This window comes from Acyrthosiphon pisum, chromosome X, assembly GCF_005508785.2.
Source record: "Acyrthosiphon pisum isolate AL4f chromosome X, pea_aphid_22Mar2018_4r6ur, whole genome shotgun sequence".
Lineage (NCBI taxonomy): Eukaryota > Metazoa > Arthropoda > Insecta > Hemiptera > Aphididae > Acyrthosiphon > Acyrthosiphon pisum.
The window spans coordinates 15401597-15418862 of NC_042493.1; the positions used below are offsets into that span (position 1 = coordinate 15401597).

General features: G+C 29.2%; 1 protein-coding gene across 1 annotated transcript in view; it reads left to right on the forward strand.

The window, feature by feature from the left end:
• LOC100572947 overlaps nucleotides 1–15441 on the forward strand; it is a 37785-nt gene extending 22344 nt beyond the window's left edge. Inside the window, exons 3-5 of the mRNA XM_029485967.1 lie at nucleotides 5671–6270; nucleotides 6371–7595; nucleotides 9347–15441. Coding sequence (XP_029341827.1) covers nucleotides 5671–6270; nucleotides 6371–7595; nucleotides 9347–9676 — 2155 coding nt within the window. The 3' untranslated portion in view covers nucleotides 9677–15441. The remainder of the gene's footprint in view (nucleotides 1–5670; nucleotides 6271–6370; nucleotides 7596–9346) is intronic.
• The last annotated feature ends 1825 nt before the right edge of the window (nucleotides 15442–17266 follow it).

The following is a 17266-nucleotide window of genomic DNA, read 5'->3' on the forward strand; positions in this document are numbered from 1 at the left end:
TTAAAATAGATAATATACCGTGGTTCATGACGGCCACACATTCGAGTTTCATGAGACGAAAAGCCGAGTACTATTATAGTTATAACTATAATAGTTCCATACTACCATAATATACTATTATTATGTAATGATATATTGTACATAATATTATTATCAATAATCAGAAGTAGGTACCTACATTAGACCCACGTGTCACCAAATTGTTCATTTGATTATAACTTTTCACCAAAACAATTTGTCGGTGTCAGTATTGAATTTTTAGCTAGGTAATTTCCAAAAGAGTCATTATGGTAGTATAACATATTTAATATTTAGATTTTTAATTCATCAACTAATCATAAAAATTGGAAGTCAAAATAAGACTGCCTTAATATTTCGAGTTGTGGCATTTTTGCGTTGAATAAAAACTAATTTTGTGCAAGTTTTGAATGCAACAGTAATAGAGTAAATGGCATTACATAATTATTAGTGGATATTGCAGCCATAATAATTAATATTAAATTCAATATAGCCATATTTTAGTACAATATGCCGTTTTAAAAATTCAAAGACGTAGCCGACGTAGGCGCAATACAGCCAGTGTCGGCCTGGCCCAAGCGGCTAGGAGGTGTTCGCCTCCGAAGTCCCGACCCGTATAAATGAAATTATTTACCAAAATTTACCTACTATATATAGCCCAGTGGTATGCGTTTGGATCCATTAAATAATTTTATAATAATAATATAAAATAAATTTTACTATTTTAATTTTTAATAATATTAAAATCATAATATCTTAGTCCATGGTAATAATAATATAATAATTTTATAATTTTGGAATCTATAATTATATGTTGAAATACGTACTGTGATGTTTGATCGATATTATATTAATATTACTATGTATTAATGTATTATATATATATATATATATATCTATATTCTATATATATATATATCTATATATCGATCCATATTATGTGATAAATATCTATAAAACATTTTTAAATTATATTTTTGAAAGGCACTTAGAATAACTTGCCTTGTGGGCCCTTTAGATCCCAGGCCTACACTGAATATAGCAACATTTTACAAATTCACTTAAAAACAATTCTAAATTGTTGGGTTTTATAAAGAGTAGGTAGGAATTTCTTAATATTTTAAAATGTCATATTGACAATATTGTGCTTTACATAATACATAATACAGTGGCACAATGCTAGTAAATATTGAAGTTTTTAATTTCAAATGCCTATACGTAAGTGAAAACTCCTTCATTTAATATCTTCGTTTTAAGCATCAAATCTTCATATTATATTATTTACACTATAGATTTTGTGTTGTGGTGGACTTGTTTGTCTTAGTTAAGTCTGCGAATTATTGTTGTTCATAAAGAAAAACACGCGCGTCACGTTGAAAACACGGCAATTTAATTTTGGGCCTTCGATCACGACGTTTTAAAAACGTGTAGTATAATTAATACAAATTATTATTAGTATAATGTACTAAATATAATTATTATTAATACTGTAGCCGGCGGGTATGTCTGCTGTACTGAAATGTGATACAAAAAATTACAAAATAAAAGGCTACACGTATATATTGACAGTTTTGTTCAAGTAACCGACAAAAAAGGGGGAAAGTTGGTAACCACTGAGTACCAATCTGCTGTACAGTCTTAGGCATTGAGTTTACCTCGTCATCGAGTTAGTCGCTATAATAGAGTACCTAATGGCTAGTACTATCAGTGTATGACGTATGTATTGAATTTTAATTTAATAGCATACGAAAAACGATTGAGCGAGACCGTCCGTAATAATATTGTAGAGTTTAGACAGCTGTCAATATAATTTTATAATATTATACTGTAATATGTAGTATATTATGGGAAAATAATATGTTTTAGCAATTAAGCAATTAAAATAGGTCAGACCAGCAAAGCAAATAACTATATAATGACTCGGTTCACCGTCCGTTTTGTGCCGCAAGTGCAGGTTGAAACAATGCATGCAATGACTGCACAATTTTATCATATAATATTTTTTACGCAGTGGCAAAAAAACAGACGTGTGCATTGACTTAAACTGTAAATGCTGGCGAAATTAATTCAATATTACTATTTAGGTTAAAAAACGAAGCCCAGCTACGGTTATTATAGCGACGACGGTAAAACCGTGATAATATTAAAACTATACGTACCTAGGTAATAACAGCGGATACACTTTTCGCGATAAGTAGATAGCTGGTATTAGTATTTTTTTTTTATGACCATCACCAATATCACTCCAACATCAACACGGTCTGTGTGTTTAAGTCCTAAGTTGTAACACATAGATCCCGGGCGGCTAAGACGAGATTAAAAATTGCCTAAATGTTTCCTCTTGAGGGCAAGCCCGGATTAAAGGGGGGCCAGGGGGGGGCATGGCCCCCGGGCCTCTAAAGTTAGAATTTATTTAGGGGCCTCTAATTTGTCCATTACTTTTTTCGTTATAGGCTATATGTAACACTAAATAAATCACTTAAAAAAAAGGTTGGTAAGTGGATATCGCTCTGCCGTACAGTAGGTTACATACTTTTATAACTACAAAATCATTTTTAAATATAAAATTTGATAAATACTGTCGAAAATTGAAATTTAAATACATATAAAAAAAAGGTGGGGTAAGTGGATTTCGCTCTGCTGTACAGTAGGTTACAAGTGGGTCACTGTATAATGGATGGTATTAAATTTGAATTCAATGATATAATATCATTGTATAAGAAAAACGATTCTGAGCGAAGACGGTATGTTAGTCTAGGTATAAGACATAATATTATATTAGGTACCTATATAAATTCCAAATTATCATATCATATATTTTATTAGTACTATACGCGTTACACATAAACAATAAACCGTGATACTATCATAGATATATAATAGTATACCTACTTTAGAAGTTTCAAGTACTTACTCACGAATAATATTATACAATCATAACAAAATAATTAAAATAGTTATTCTAGATTTTTTAATATATAATTTCGTCCAAATTTGAACTTAAAATGAGTATAAAAATAAACTGTGCTTATGTATTTTTTAGATTTTTTGGTAACAGAATTAACTACTTACTTGGAATCTTGTTTTAAACTTTAATCCTTATATATAAAAGTTGAACATTTTATAAATGTTTAACTACAATATCATTTTTAAATTTTAAATTTGATAAATGTTGTCAAAAATCGAAGTTAAAATACTTATAAAAAAAATGTGTGCATATGTATTTTTACTATTTTTAAACTGCTATTAATTTAAGCAATATATCAGGGGCCTTGTATTACATTTTTACGGTTTTTTACCCAACAAATAAATGTATTGATATGTATAGAATAAAAAAACTAAACAATTGAAAATTAAAAATGTCCGTAAACAACTCAAAACAAGTCAAAATATTTTAAAATTTTTATCAAGTATAGGAATTGATATAATTAATATATGGTGTATAGAAAATGAAAATATAAACATTCAGTGAAATTGTTATGTATCTACAGTTGTTCGTTTTTCGTTTTAACTTCCAACGTTCATAAAAATTTAAATTGACTCTCTTATAGATTTTTTTTTTTTTGCTAAAGGTTGATAACTTTATAAGAAATCTTACATTACATTAACAAATGTTAGATTTTAAAAGAAATATTTTTATGAATTACTAACTCAAAATAATTTGTACATTTTTGTGATTTTTAGTTGTTTTGTTAAGAATTGGCTTTAAATGCTTATAAAAAATTGTGACTATCGATTTTTAATATTTTTCAAATATCATTGTAACAATGTATGAAGAGCCTTGTATTACATTTCAAGCTTTTTTACCCAACAAATGAAATTTTTTTGACATTCATAGAAAAAATAACTAAAAAAATTAGAAACTGAAAATGTCCGTAAACAGTTCAAAACAAATCAATATATTATGAAAATTGTATCATGTATAGAAAATGCAAATATAAACAACTAATGAAAATTTAATGTATCTACCGCAATTTGTTTTAAAGTTATACCAAACACCAAAATCGATTTTGTCAAAAACCAAAAATTCTTATTTCTCCTTAATTTTTCTTTTCTTTTTCCTTGCGTTTTCGACCACCCAAAGTATCAACTAGATTCACTTTCCTATCAGAAAATATACTGTTGAAGAAGCATTTTTACTGTCTAAAAGGTGATGACAGACACACACACACAAGAAAAAAAACACATTATAAAATCAATCGCTCCGCTCAAGATCTAAAATGTTAATAGAAGATTTCATATAAGTTTTTCTACCTATAACAAAAAAAAAAAATGTTTACTTAACCGGAACATTATTTTTTTATAAGTGTTTGATATACTTTAGTAAATAATTGAATTTCTGTTAATTTATTTTTGTTATTTTGTTTTATTTCGAATACAAATAGCCATAGATTCTTGAAATGTTCACCAAATATTTATATTAGCTTTTTCACAGTTCATGATACAATTTTTAAAAAAAAATTGACACTCTTGGTCTATTTATAGTCACGATAATTTTTCAAATTTTGTAAATTATTTTTCAGTTAGAAATTCATAAAAGTATTATATATGATATATTTTAATAGAAGGTTCCCAATAAGTGTTTGTAGTTTGTACCTCTATCAAAAAGAAAAAGTTCACCGGAAAGTCACACTATTTATAGCCGTGAGATATTTTCGACCGTTGTTAATTTATTCTACCTATTTATTTTTTCATATACAATGATATTTATCATTGAATTAAAATATAACACATACATTACAACGATATGCTTGAAATCTAATGTACAGAAAAGCGGTACCCACTTGTCCACCTTTTTTATATTTTATTTGGTACCTATACTATATTTGTTGAATTTTTTATTAATTCATAAACTATTATTTTAGATTTCAGAGTCTTTTTATTATTAAAAATAGATCCTATAATATATTATATAATATTTAATTAGTTTCCGATATAAAATGAAAATATATAAAAACGGATTTTTATATTTAGTAATCGTACATTAATTTTATTTTACCTCTACTTTTATTATATATTCAAATCAAGAACAATAAATCGAGGTAGATACAATAGAATAGTAGTATAATTTCAAATCAGGGAAAACAATAATACATTTCATGATATTTTTATAAAAAAATGTGCAATAAATATGTCACATAAAAACCAAAATATAATAAACTTAAATAACAATTTATGGAGCGTCGGGTAATAATATTTTATTTTAAAGTAAAATTGTATAAAAATTTAATAAAATAATAATATCACCCCCTTTTTAGTATAAATTTAAAAAACATACAGTAACATTAACATTAGTCATTACAATACAGTACATATATTTTATAAAACAGTTTTGTATTTATTTTTATCTCAATTTGTATACTTTGAAAATATAATAAGTACCTAGTCCAAATGACCAAATGACCAAATAAGATATTTTAATTCTGCTAATGATTCACTAATTTATTTCATGGATTAAATATAATATTGTAATATTTCACATTTAACATAGAATATTCAAAATGGGGGTTAATGTAAAATATCTATTAAATATTTTATTACAGACATCATTATCATTGGCGTGGTGGCTAGATTAGCCAGTTTCAAGATATAGAATATAGATAACCAGTATATTATAACGTGCTAAAATGTTTTCTATTTTTCTATAAACAGTTGTGGATTGGCAGTGCTTGCTATGGCTGCACGTCCAATACTGACTTGTGAGGCGGCGATGGGCAGTGCTCGTGATTGTGGTTATAACTACAATGAATTAGAAGACGTTGACGAGCTAAATGAGGTGGTGAAAAAAGCCATTTTGGATTTCGCAGAAAAAGAGCGACGAAAGGCTGTACACTCTACAAACAGTACAATCCATCCTGCACCAGACATTGACGTACCTAATTTAGCTGATATACAAAAGGAGGCTATAAGATCCGGGTACTCTGGCCGTGGTGAAATGTTTAGCACCCAGGCGATGGCCAACCTGGCTAAAACGCACCAAACCGGGCGATACAATGTGACGCTGGTAAAGCGTGATTTATTGGATATGACCGACAGAGTTAATGAAGATGATGTTGGTACTGAAATAATAAGATCTGAGATTGAAAACGGTAGTATTGGGCCAGCCGACCTCAACATGGACGATGAATTTAACGAATTAGATCAAAACGTCGCTCCAAGTACGAGGTCGTTAGAGAATGTAAATTTACAACCATCGTCATCGGAATTGACCGTAGTCCAGCGTCTGATGCGTGGTCACTTGATCGCTGTTTGGTAAGTATTTTGTTTTCATTTTATTTTTTCTTAAACAATATGGATATGGTTTGAAATAAATAAAAAAATTAACTAATTTACTTTTATTGTTTTCATGTAGTTTTGATTGCGATAGGAGTATGATGCCGTCTTTGACAAATGGTGGAAGCACAGCACATTGGGCACTTTTATGCGGTGTTATCATAGGAAAGCCCCATAAAAGACAAGAAAAGAAAATTCAGCAATACGACGACGAGTTATCTGATGAAGATTTGTTAAAATATGGATATCTATATGCATATGATCCGAATACGACCGAGTTTATCCCAAATGGTTACATCGATAGAAGAGTACTAGACATTGAAAATCCTATTGGTAGAGCCACTACCCAATCCAGCCAAAGTCATTTAGAAAATATTAATATTGACGATATTGGTATAGCAGAAGAAGATTATGATGATACAAAACAATATTTCACGGAGGACGCAAATTCTTATAATTCTTATGATATATCTGATCTGGACTTGAATCGGGATGCTGACCGTGTGTGGGTGATAGCCCGACATGGAAAAATAGGCGGTCGGTATGCTGTGTGGTCTCTCAAAGAGCTTGCTAAAAGTAACTATCAGTTACGTACTCCTTCAGATAAGATTTTGCATAGCATTCCGCCAGAAGTAAAAATGCAATGGGGTAACAAACAACAGCCATTCGATTGCAATACTGCAAATTTATTTTTGGAGAAAACGGAATCCACTTTGATTGACAATAATCACGATAGTAAGACCTATTGTAATTTAGATCCAGCCGAGACTGACTATAAGTGTCTGCGTTCCGAGAAACCTAATGTCGAGTTACCAGTCAAACCTGTGCCGGAGGAAAATATTATGGTTATAAAGAATCCAGTTTCAGAACAGATACACGTGGAAGAACTATCACCACCACTAATGATAATACCAAAACCACCATCACCACAACTTATATCATCACCACCAACAGCACAACTATCTTCACCACCTCTAAAGACATCACCATCACTACAACCACCGGCTCCACCTCCACCTCCGCCACCGCCAACACAACTACCTCCATCACCTCTATCAACATCACCACCAACACAGCCGTCACCTCCACCTCCACCACCACCGCCAACACAACTAATACCGCCGCTACCGCCGCCACCACCACCAGTAGCAAAAACAAACATGCGTGATGATTACAATGAACCACCGTTTGTGTTACCGGAAGGACCTAGGCTCGATCTGTGTTTGGCCCATCAGTTCATTTCATTTGAACCAGTCCGGGCGCCGACCATAATATCCGATGAGGATAATCAACAAACACTGAACGTGAGTAACATACTATATGGTGCATACTGATTACGGTCAGTGTTTTTTAGCATTCATACAAAATTCCCAGGTTTTTTTTGGAGTGAATTCTAATTAAAAGTTATAAATATAAAATTGGGTAGGTATAATGTATTATGCATATAATTCCATATAATCCTAAAATTAAATTTTACGCAAGACGAGTATTTAAAAAAACCAATTTTGTTTTTATTTTTTTTGTGTAATGCAATAACAAATAATTAATAAACTTGATATTATATTCATAAAAATTTAAAAATATTTTGGTTTTTTTTTTTTCAATAAATTTAGCTAAAAATGTAAAATGATCGATTCAAAGAAAAATAAATAGGTTATGCAAATCTAAATTTGTCAACTAAAATAATTATGGTTATTTTTTATTTAACTTTACAAAAATATGTAGGTAAAAGGTATGTATTATTATGGCATAATCTACACGATAATAAACAAAAAAACTAAGATTTAAGTACCAACAAATTATAGCCAATGATATTGAACGTAGTATGTAAATAAGCAGGGCTCATACCTTCTAGCGTTTGCATATTTCTTTTGAGGGGCCGTAGAAACGTTTATGTGAGCTATAATCGTGCTTCAGAAAACCAAGTAGTTAAATACGAACTTTTATACATATTTTTGCATATTTTAAAATTGAAATGATATTTTGCTTTTTTCAGTATTTTTCAGTACCTTTAAAACGTTTATATAGGTATATTGTTATATATATATATATATAAGTGATACGCGACGTAGCGATGAGAGTGTACGCCGGCAACTTGGTAATCCCATTGATAATAAAACCACTATAATTGTAGAGAATATTATTTTTAGTATTTTATTTTATAGTTTCAAGGTGTTCCGATATCATTATTTTCTATTTACCTTGAAACAGATTATTAATCAGTAACATTTTGGAAAGGTTTCCGATTTTTTGTATTGGATGCACATGCTAGTAAATTTTTTTATACATTATAATATGTTATTTTTTGCATATTTTAGTATTTTTATTTCTTATATGAATATCTTTAAGAGCATAATATTATTATCACGCGTATATTAATAACCTTTTTAGAGCTATAAGTTATGAGCTTTGGTAATAAGCCTCCTCTGAACCATTGTATAGTCTAACCACCAGCAAAAAAAAACCCGAAGATTTTCGGAGAGTTTGTGTTCAGTAAAGACCTAAGCTTCAGCTCCTCCCCCCCCCCATTACAATAACTATTTGCGCGTATGGTGTCATTATAATGATGTATAGGTGGGGTGGTGGCTGCAATCAGTCACGAAACGTGATTGAGAGTAAGTGGTGGCTGCCACTAGCTCCCGGATGGTTGACCACCCGATTTCGTAGTAGCAAACACCTTGCCACACATACTTACAGCATACCTTTCAACCTGACCAACCATTCCAACCTTAACAACCGTACAACCTTACAAAACGTAATCCCTACAATAGGTAACGGCCATAATTACCAGGCTATAGATCGATGAAAAAAAAAAATAATATTAAATATAATGTATAGGTTTAACTTAATATTCAAAAATAATATCGGTAGAGTCAAAAGTTCATACCAGTGGAATTCACATGCTTTTACGAGTCAACAAATCTTACTTATGGCATTTTCCATACAAAAAAGTTACAATTTACAATCACCTATTTAATTGGACTTCGGAACTTTAACCACCAATAGGTACTAATTATATTTTTTTGTGTTTTTTTTTGTTTATTTATCTATACAGCCATTGTCCACGATCCAGTGTCACTTTTCATTTAAAATGAACCAGGATTTAAAAATATTGGATCTTACCAAAAATACTACAGATCGCTGGCCAAGGCAACACCGTCGCCAGCCTTCAATGTCATCTTCAGAAAGTAGTACGTCACCAGATCGGCAACTGACGCGATCAATAGAACACTGTCCAGTAGACCATATAGCAAATCCAGAAGAACATTTTTTTCAGTCAAAATCAGTGAAACAAATAATTCAATCCCAAATGGATATAAAATGGCCTCCGGAACCAATACAACTGCAATCACAGATTTTCTCTGAATCAGTTGAATACTTATAACAAGACTCACAATCTAGTTTACCACCGTCCAAGTTGTCAAAAGCTATGCGTTTGGTGATTCGAAGACGACTACAACTGCATAAAACTGAAGAAGACGAACGCCGGTCTTAGATACCTCGAAAGACGATAACCTATCTTCTACAATTAACCCTCTACTCTAACATCCATAGTTTTTTATTTCCTTATCACATTCTTAATAGGAGGTTCATCAACACAACCGATCCTCATGATTTGAGTTCAACTAGTCATCCCTAAATTTTCTTTCGCATTCACCAACGTCTTACTAGATGCTCTACTTAGCAAAATACATTTTGAATGTCATCTGCTATTTCAATCTTTATAACAACTCCGTTGGATTAATTAAAACAAGCAGCTTTTAGTAAGTAACAAATTATGTTGCATGCATTTTTATAATTTGTATCTATCTAAATTATATTATAAATTGAAAAGTAAAATTAATTTATAATTTCCGATATTAATATAGTAAAACTATAATTTATAACTATATGATAATATAATAGTGGGAATTATAGCTTGTAGTATGAAGTATATAATACACATATTGGCAGGGGTGGATTTATGGGGGAGCGATGTGGTGATTTCCCCCACCCACTGGAATTAAAATACAATTGCTACTTACGGTAAAGCCTTCATTGTACCTTATATGTCACTCAAACATATCTCTATTCACCCCTTAAATAAACTTTAGATCTTCCCCTGCACATTGGTCGGTCCCGGAAAATTACTGACATAGAACTATTATTTAATAGTGTTGTAATATGTGTATATATCTATATTATACTAGATAGCCGAATCTCTCAATCAATGCCGCCTAGTAGTCATATGCATATAGGGAAATGTTTACAAATAATTATTATACACTATTTCTTATCAATAAGAAAATTATGATTAATATAATATTGATAATTTATATAATTTAAATCAGCAAGATAACCAATATTCGCCATCAAAAATCAAACATATCAATTATCATATCTGCATTAACATCAGTTTGTTAACATTGCCCTAATTGCATATGGTGACCTACTTGATATATTACTATATGAGTGTATAATAACATTTGGATTCGGCTGTCTAGTATAATATAGATATCTGTAGTAATGGGTAACGTACTAACGATGTAAATATTATATTGATTATGTTAACTTATTTCGAAGAATATTAAGAATATTACTAAATTATAATTAATTATCATGGTTAAACTTTAGTTTATCAATTTTAAAAATGTACATTCGTCACAGTGTGACTAATTCCATTTTTAACGATGTAAATTAAACTATTATTTAGGTAAATATTTTTAATAATACTAATATTTAAAACATGCGTTTCCATCCTCCGTCGAGCAGTCAATTATTCGAGTGATCAACATTATACTCAGTACCGCCGAAGAGTAACTTGACTGTATGAACAAAATCCGTGATTAAGCTACAGGGTAAAAAAAATAGCCTAAGGTGATATAAATCCGTACTAGTGACGAAATAAATATCAACTTTCAATGTCATGTACGATATATGTACCTACAAACAAATTGTTAATTAGCTTATTCCTAAGAATAGTAAATACTAACCTTATATTATATAAGTTAGCATTATAATTAACTATGGTTAGTCTTAAGGCTAGTATAGTTGAACATAGAAGGTAGGTACCTATAATATAAAATAATATACAACTAATTCTTATATAGCATCAATAGCATCCATCAGGTACATATTATGCATGGGTTTTAGCTTTAAGGCTGAAATAATCACACATACGCGTCGATTATATCAACTACGTAAATCCTGCATAAAACTATATAAGTATAATTTATTCGTAATAATATACTTAAGTTGAATAATTAGGTATATCCACAATGATGTGTATTAGTTTAAATGATGTTTACATTTTTAAGAATTGTTACTGACGTAGATATTTACGTTGGAATACTTATAAGAATAGGAAACCTACCTTATAGGATTAATTATATTTAAAGTTTAGCATAGTTTATTTAATTACTGTATATAATAGGACGTGGGCGTCCATCAGAAAATATACATGTCACTTCCCAAACATTATTTCAATATAATATACTATCACAATATTTAAAATAATATGTAAGTAGGTACTTAACATTTTCTAAGAGAGAGAATTTCTAATCAAACCATATTATTCTAATAATTGAAAATTGAAAAAATAAATTAATAAACCATGAACACGTATGCACGTAATACGTACATCTGCAGCGTATTTAAGTTAAATAAATTTAATATTCGTTGGCATACTAACATTTTGGATTATCGCATTGATATAACAACAATGCAACAACATTTTAAGTTAGTAATATATAGGTTTGGTTAATTTTGTGTTCTAAGGTAATTTCACTACAAACTCATGTTTTATCTACCACCCCAAGATAATAAAACCAATGTGGGCCCTTTCATTGTGTTAATTATAATAATGTTATATCAAGTGACAAGTAGTTATAAACTAGTTTTTAATTATCATAATCACGTAATAACATACACGTAACGATTATAAACAGATAGTCATTGGTCATTCAAATATCAGTATAATTTATTTGTACAAAATGGTTAATGATATTTCATAAATTTTACTATATTAAAATAATAATATTAATAATTAATATCCTTAATATTTTTTAAGAGAGAGAGAGAGATGATTTTAAATCAAATCATATTGTTATAAAAGTTGAAAATGTAATAAAAACCACAAACACAATTGTAATGCACACGTGCATGTGCGTATTCAATGTTAACAGATCTAATATGTCATCTATAACCTAACTTATTGGAAGATTGTATTGATACCAAAATAATTAAACGTTGTTTTTTTTTTTTACAAGTAATATACAATCTGTATCATTAATACAATAAGAATATATGCTAAAAGTATGTTCACAGGAAATAATTTGATAAAAGGAGCCACCCATTGATGACACTTTCTATGGTTATTAATTATTTACTTAATAACTATTATGATTTTTTTTTTGATTTTTTTTACTGTAACAAATCACGACACTACTTGCGCTTTAAACGTCTTAGGGGATTACCTGGTATGGTAGCGGAGGCCAATTTTTTGATGTGTGGATTAGGATGAGTACTTAGGTGGTTGTGGAATCTTTTATAGTAACATTTGGATTCCTCAGCTATTGTTTTTAGTTTTAGGTCTGAATGGAGGGAAACATTTGAGACGTAAGGAGTGCGTTTGTTAATTTCCTCAGAGCAATGTTTTGGAATGCTTGGATTTTGTTAACGTTTGTTTTTTTTTGCACTACCCCATAGCTGCAAACCGTAAGTCCACATTGGTTTGAATAGACTTTTATGTATAAGAAGTTTGGTGCGCGTGGAGGTTTATTTATTATTGTATAATACCGTATTCAGCATGCGTAGGCGATTATTTAGAGCTAGTATTTTGGTTCTTATATGGTGGGCCCAAGTAAGTCTTTGATCAAGTGTTAGACCAAGATATTTAACAGTAGGAGAGGTAGGAATGGGTGTACCATATAGAGATACATTTGGACACGGAGCCTGTCTGAGGGTGAAGGTAGTGTGGATAGATTTGCTTTGATTAACTTTAAAACGCCATATGGTAAACCAGTTTTCCATGTAGGCAAGATGATTTTGTAGATTTGAAGAGGCAATGAGGGGATCGTTGCTGATGGAAATTATCGCTTTGTCATCTGCCTAGTCGGCTACTGACGTGTAAGGAGTGGTTGGTTGGTCTGAAGCATAGATGTTATAAAGAATAGGGGATAATATGCCGCCTTGTGGAACACCTGCGTTTATAACTGCTAAACGTTGTTAAAATATATTTGTGTTACTTGTGTGTGTTAGAATTGTACACTAAAAATTCAAGTTTTTTTATTCAGCACCCTATGAGAAAATAATCAGATGTGCGGCCTTTTATTGAGAATAATATAATATTATAATACATTAAGTAATTTTAAACTAGTTTTTAATTCTTATTATCATGTTATCATAACATAAATGTTAGGATAATACGATTATGAACAAAATTATTTGTTGTAAATAATAATTACTAATAATTACTAATGATAATTCATTGATAAAATACCTTTATTATAGGATTCATTATATTTTTAGTTTATTTAATTATATATAGTAAATTTATTAGTATAAATATATAGGGTATTCATCAAAAACTAATCATTTCACTTCATAAATATTATATCAAATTGTCTTACTAAACATCGTTTGGGTTTAAAAATGCTTGTCAAGTCGGGGTTGGGGTTGGCATGTATACTTTCTAAATTTTAATTTTTGGAGAAACATTAACCAATATGTATATATTTTATTAACATAAGAATAATAGGATTAAACCAAATAGTACTTTAGGGTTAAAAATGGAAAATTTTCTGAAACAGGAAGCATATTTTCCAATTATGCAAAATGTTAGTGATCTGTTTTTAAAATTATAATCCTTTTTAATAAGTACTTCAGTTGTACATTATCATGGAACTTACCTCGCACTTATTAGTACCCTTAAAATATTAAATGAATTTTTGCCTTTAGGTTTTTAGTTCTTATCTGCGAATTTGTGTGTGTGTGTGTGTGTGTGTGTGTGTGTGTGTGTGTGTTTTTATGATATACAACTTTAAAGGCCTGTAATGAATAAACTATTAAAGATAAATAAGGTCTAAAACTCTTCACAGCACTAATTATCCTAGCCAAAGAGATTCTAACAAGTATATAAACAACAAAATCCGTTATCCAGTTTCTGAGATCTTCGTTGTTATAGAAAACCCTATCTAAAATGTACTACCTCTTTTTTTTAACTGTGTTTAAAAATAAGAAGTTAATTAATTTTTATTACATTTTTTAATTTATTATTTTTTATCTACATAATAAGCACTTTTTAATCGACCAGCTTTCTAGATTTCATCGATCAAAAGAAAAGATAAAAAAAAATAGTTTTCATTATTAAGTTACATTTTTATAATTTTTGAAATTCTAGTTTTCAAAATTCAGATTTTTTTCATTTCAATTACCATACTTTCTTGATTAAAAATCAAGAAATCAAAAAAATTATAATTTTAGTATCACAATTTTTTAATTTAGCTCACATTTTTTAAGATAGGGTTTTATTGTAATGGTTGAAAATTGAAAAAAAAAACATTAGCATGAAAGTACATGCAATATAATGTGCGTATACTCGCTAAACTAAATTAATATATCAACCTGTTGGAATATCGTGTTGATACCAACTCAATTAAAAATGTTTAAAATATATATTTGGTTAATTTTATTTATTAGGGTATCTAAGATACTATATCTTCACAAAAGACTTGTTTATTTATTATCCTATGAGTAATTAATCATATGGGTTCCCTTTTATTTTGTACCTATACTATTATATGAGTAACTAATAGTTTTTAATTTTAAAATCATGTACATACTTATGAATGTATATACTATCTGGGAGCATATAGGTAAACCCCATTAGAATTTAAAGAGGGGGGAGGGGAGATTAACATTTTAACAGTGAGCCTTGGTGGTTTCGATCGCACACCTAAAAAGCTGTGGGGGCTATTAGAATATCTAAGAGGGGCTTAATTTCCCAAACCACCTCATTTCCATCCGTGTGTACAGTAACCTTAGAATAAAAATGAAAACATATTTTTTTGTACGAAATCGTTTATGAATTTTCGCAAATTATAATATATTTAAAATCTAACATTTATATGATAATCCTAAAGTTTAATTGATTTAAGGTTATAAATAAATCTATAAATTATTTTAAAAAAACCTACATCAAAATTGTTTCATTTATTTGTTGGTATCAGGTATTATATTATCTAATATTAGTATAGTTAATTAAAATACATATATACCTATAAAATATCACGAACAAATAATTAATAATCTTATTTCATAAATAATATTTAAAAATGTAATATAATTAATTACTTAATTATAGCTCTTTTCAACATTTCTTGAATTATATTTATTTATTTATTTTATTACACTGAATTGTAAGATCATTATTTTTTTATAAATTATATATTCGTGTTGTGTTATTGTGATAGTCGACAATTTTAAAATTTCATTGAATACATTTCGTTTGCCTATTTTTAGTGCATGAGTTTAGTAACTATACAATTTGTTAGTATATTGCTTCATTTGCTTATTACCGTCGTAATACTATACGTTAATCATTAAATAATATAGGCGCTACTAAGTTGCGGCTTGGGGAGGATTACCCTTACTTTTAGTTTATATAAAGTTGTAGTTTATACTTACCAACAATTATATTTAACATATGGGACTGCGGGAACAGGACCAAATTTAGTGCAGGGACAATTGTTTGGAGTTTCCCATAGTGGACATTTGAAAGGGCAGCACATTTTCACTAGCCTAGCAAAATTAATTACATCTAACATATTTTTAATTTGTTTTATATTTAAGGCTCTGTCAAACAGAAAGCGTTATTTTCACGTCGCGTGATTTTGTAATTTGTTACAACGCCGCGTTATTTACGCGCGTGAAAGCACCACGCCGACGAGCCATTTACCGCTTTAACGCGCGTTATAACGCGTTCTGTTTGACAGAACCTTTATTCAAAGTAGTTTTTAAAAGCTGTTTAATTAAATAAAAATGGATCTTGTTTTTATTTATTACAATATAATTTATAACTAAATATAATCATATCTATTTTTGCATAGGAAATATATGGGTATGTTTTTCTGTTTGTCGATTTACTCTAAAAATCAGTGTTGGCTGTTTTGATATAAGTCGAGGTAATAATTTCGTGATTTCTTATAGGGTGCAAAAAGTATAAATACGGCCCTGTGATGGAGTCTCAATAAGTATAATTTATTTGTACGAAAGTTTTTTCGTAAATGATACTATATTATCATAATTTAATTTATGATAATATGATTTTATTCAAGTTGAATTATGAATAATTTAGAACTATTTTTGACAAAAGTACTACCTAACGTATGGTTTCTGTATGTCTCTAGTCATCTAGAGTTATTGTGTTAATTTTATATTATTTCTATAGTTGTATTTATAGTACATTATTAAGGGCACCATCAGAGAAGTACCATGTCACATTGTCACGCCATAAATAATATTTCGAAACTTATAAATTTCAATTTTTTTTTACATTGAATTTATAGAATGAATAGTATATGATTATAATACATTTTTTAATATTGAAAACAATTCAAACTTAAATATAGATATGTTGCAGTTGAAACCAACGAATAATTCATAGGTTGTTGTGACTGTATGGATGTTTTTATTTTAAGACTCGTATTTACTGCCATCCATTTTAAGTTTCATTATATGTGTGTCCTTTTATAATATGTCTACATTGATTTTATTTGTAATTTAAAATCACTCACTAAAGTGTATTCGTTTTCCAGTGAAATATAATATCAGTATAATTTATTTGTAAAAAATCTTAAATGATTTTTCGTAAATTATACAATATTTAGATAGTACCATTGAGTATCAATTGTAAAACTAAAATATAAAATACCTACTCATTTAGTTAAACTAAGTTATAAATTAAACGTTTTAAATTTTAATACCTTACTCAAGT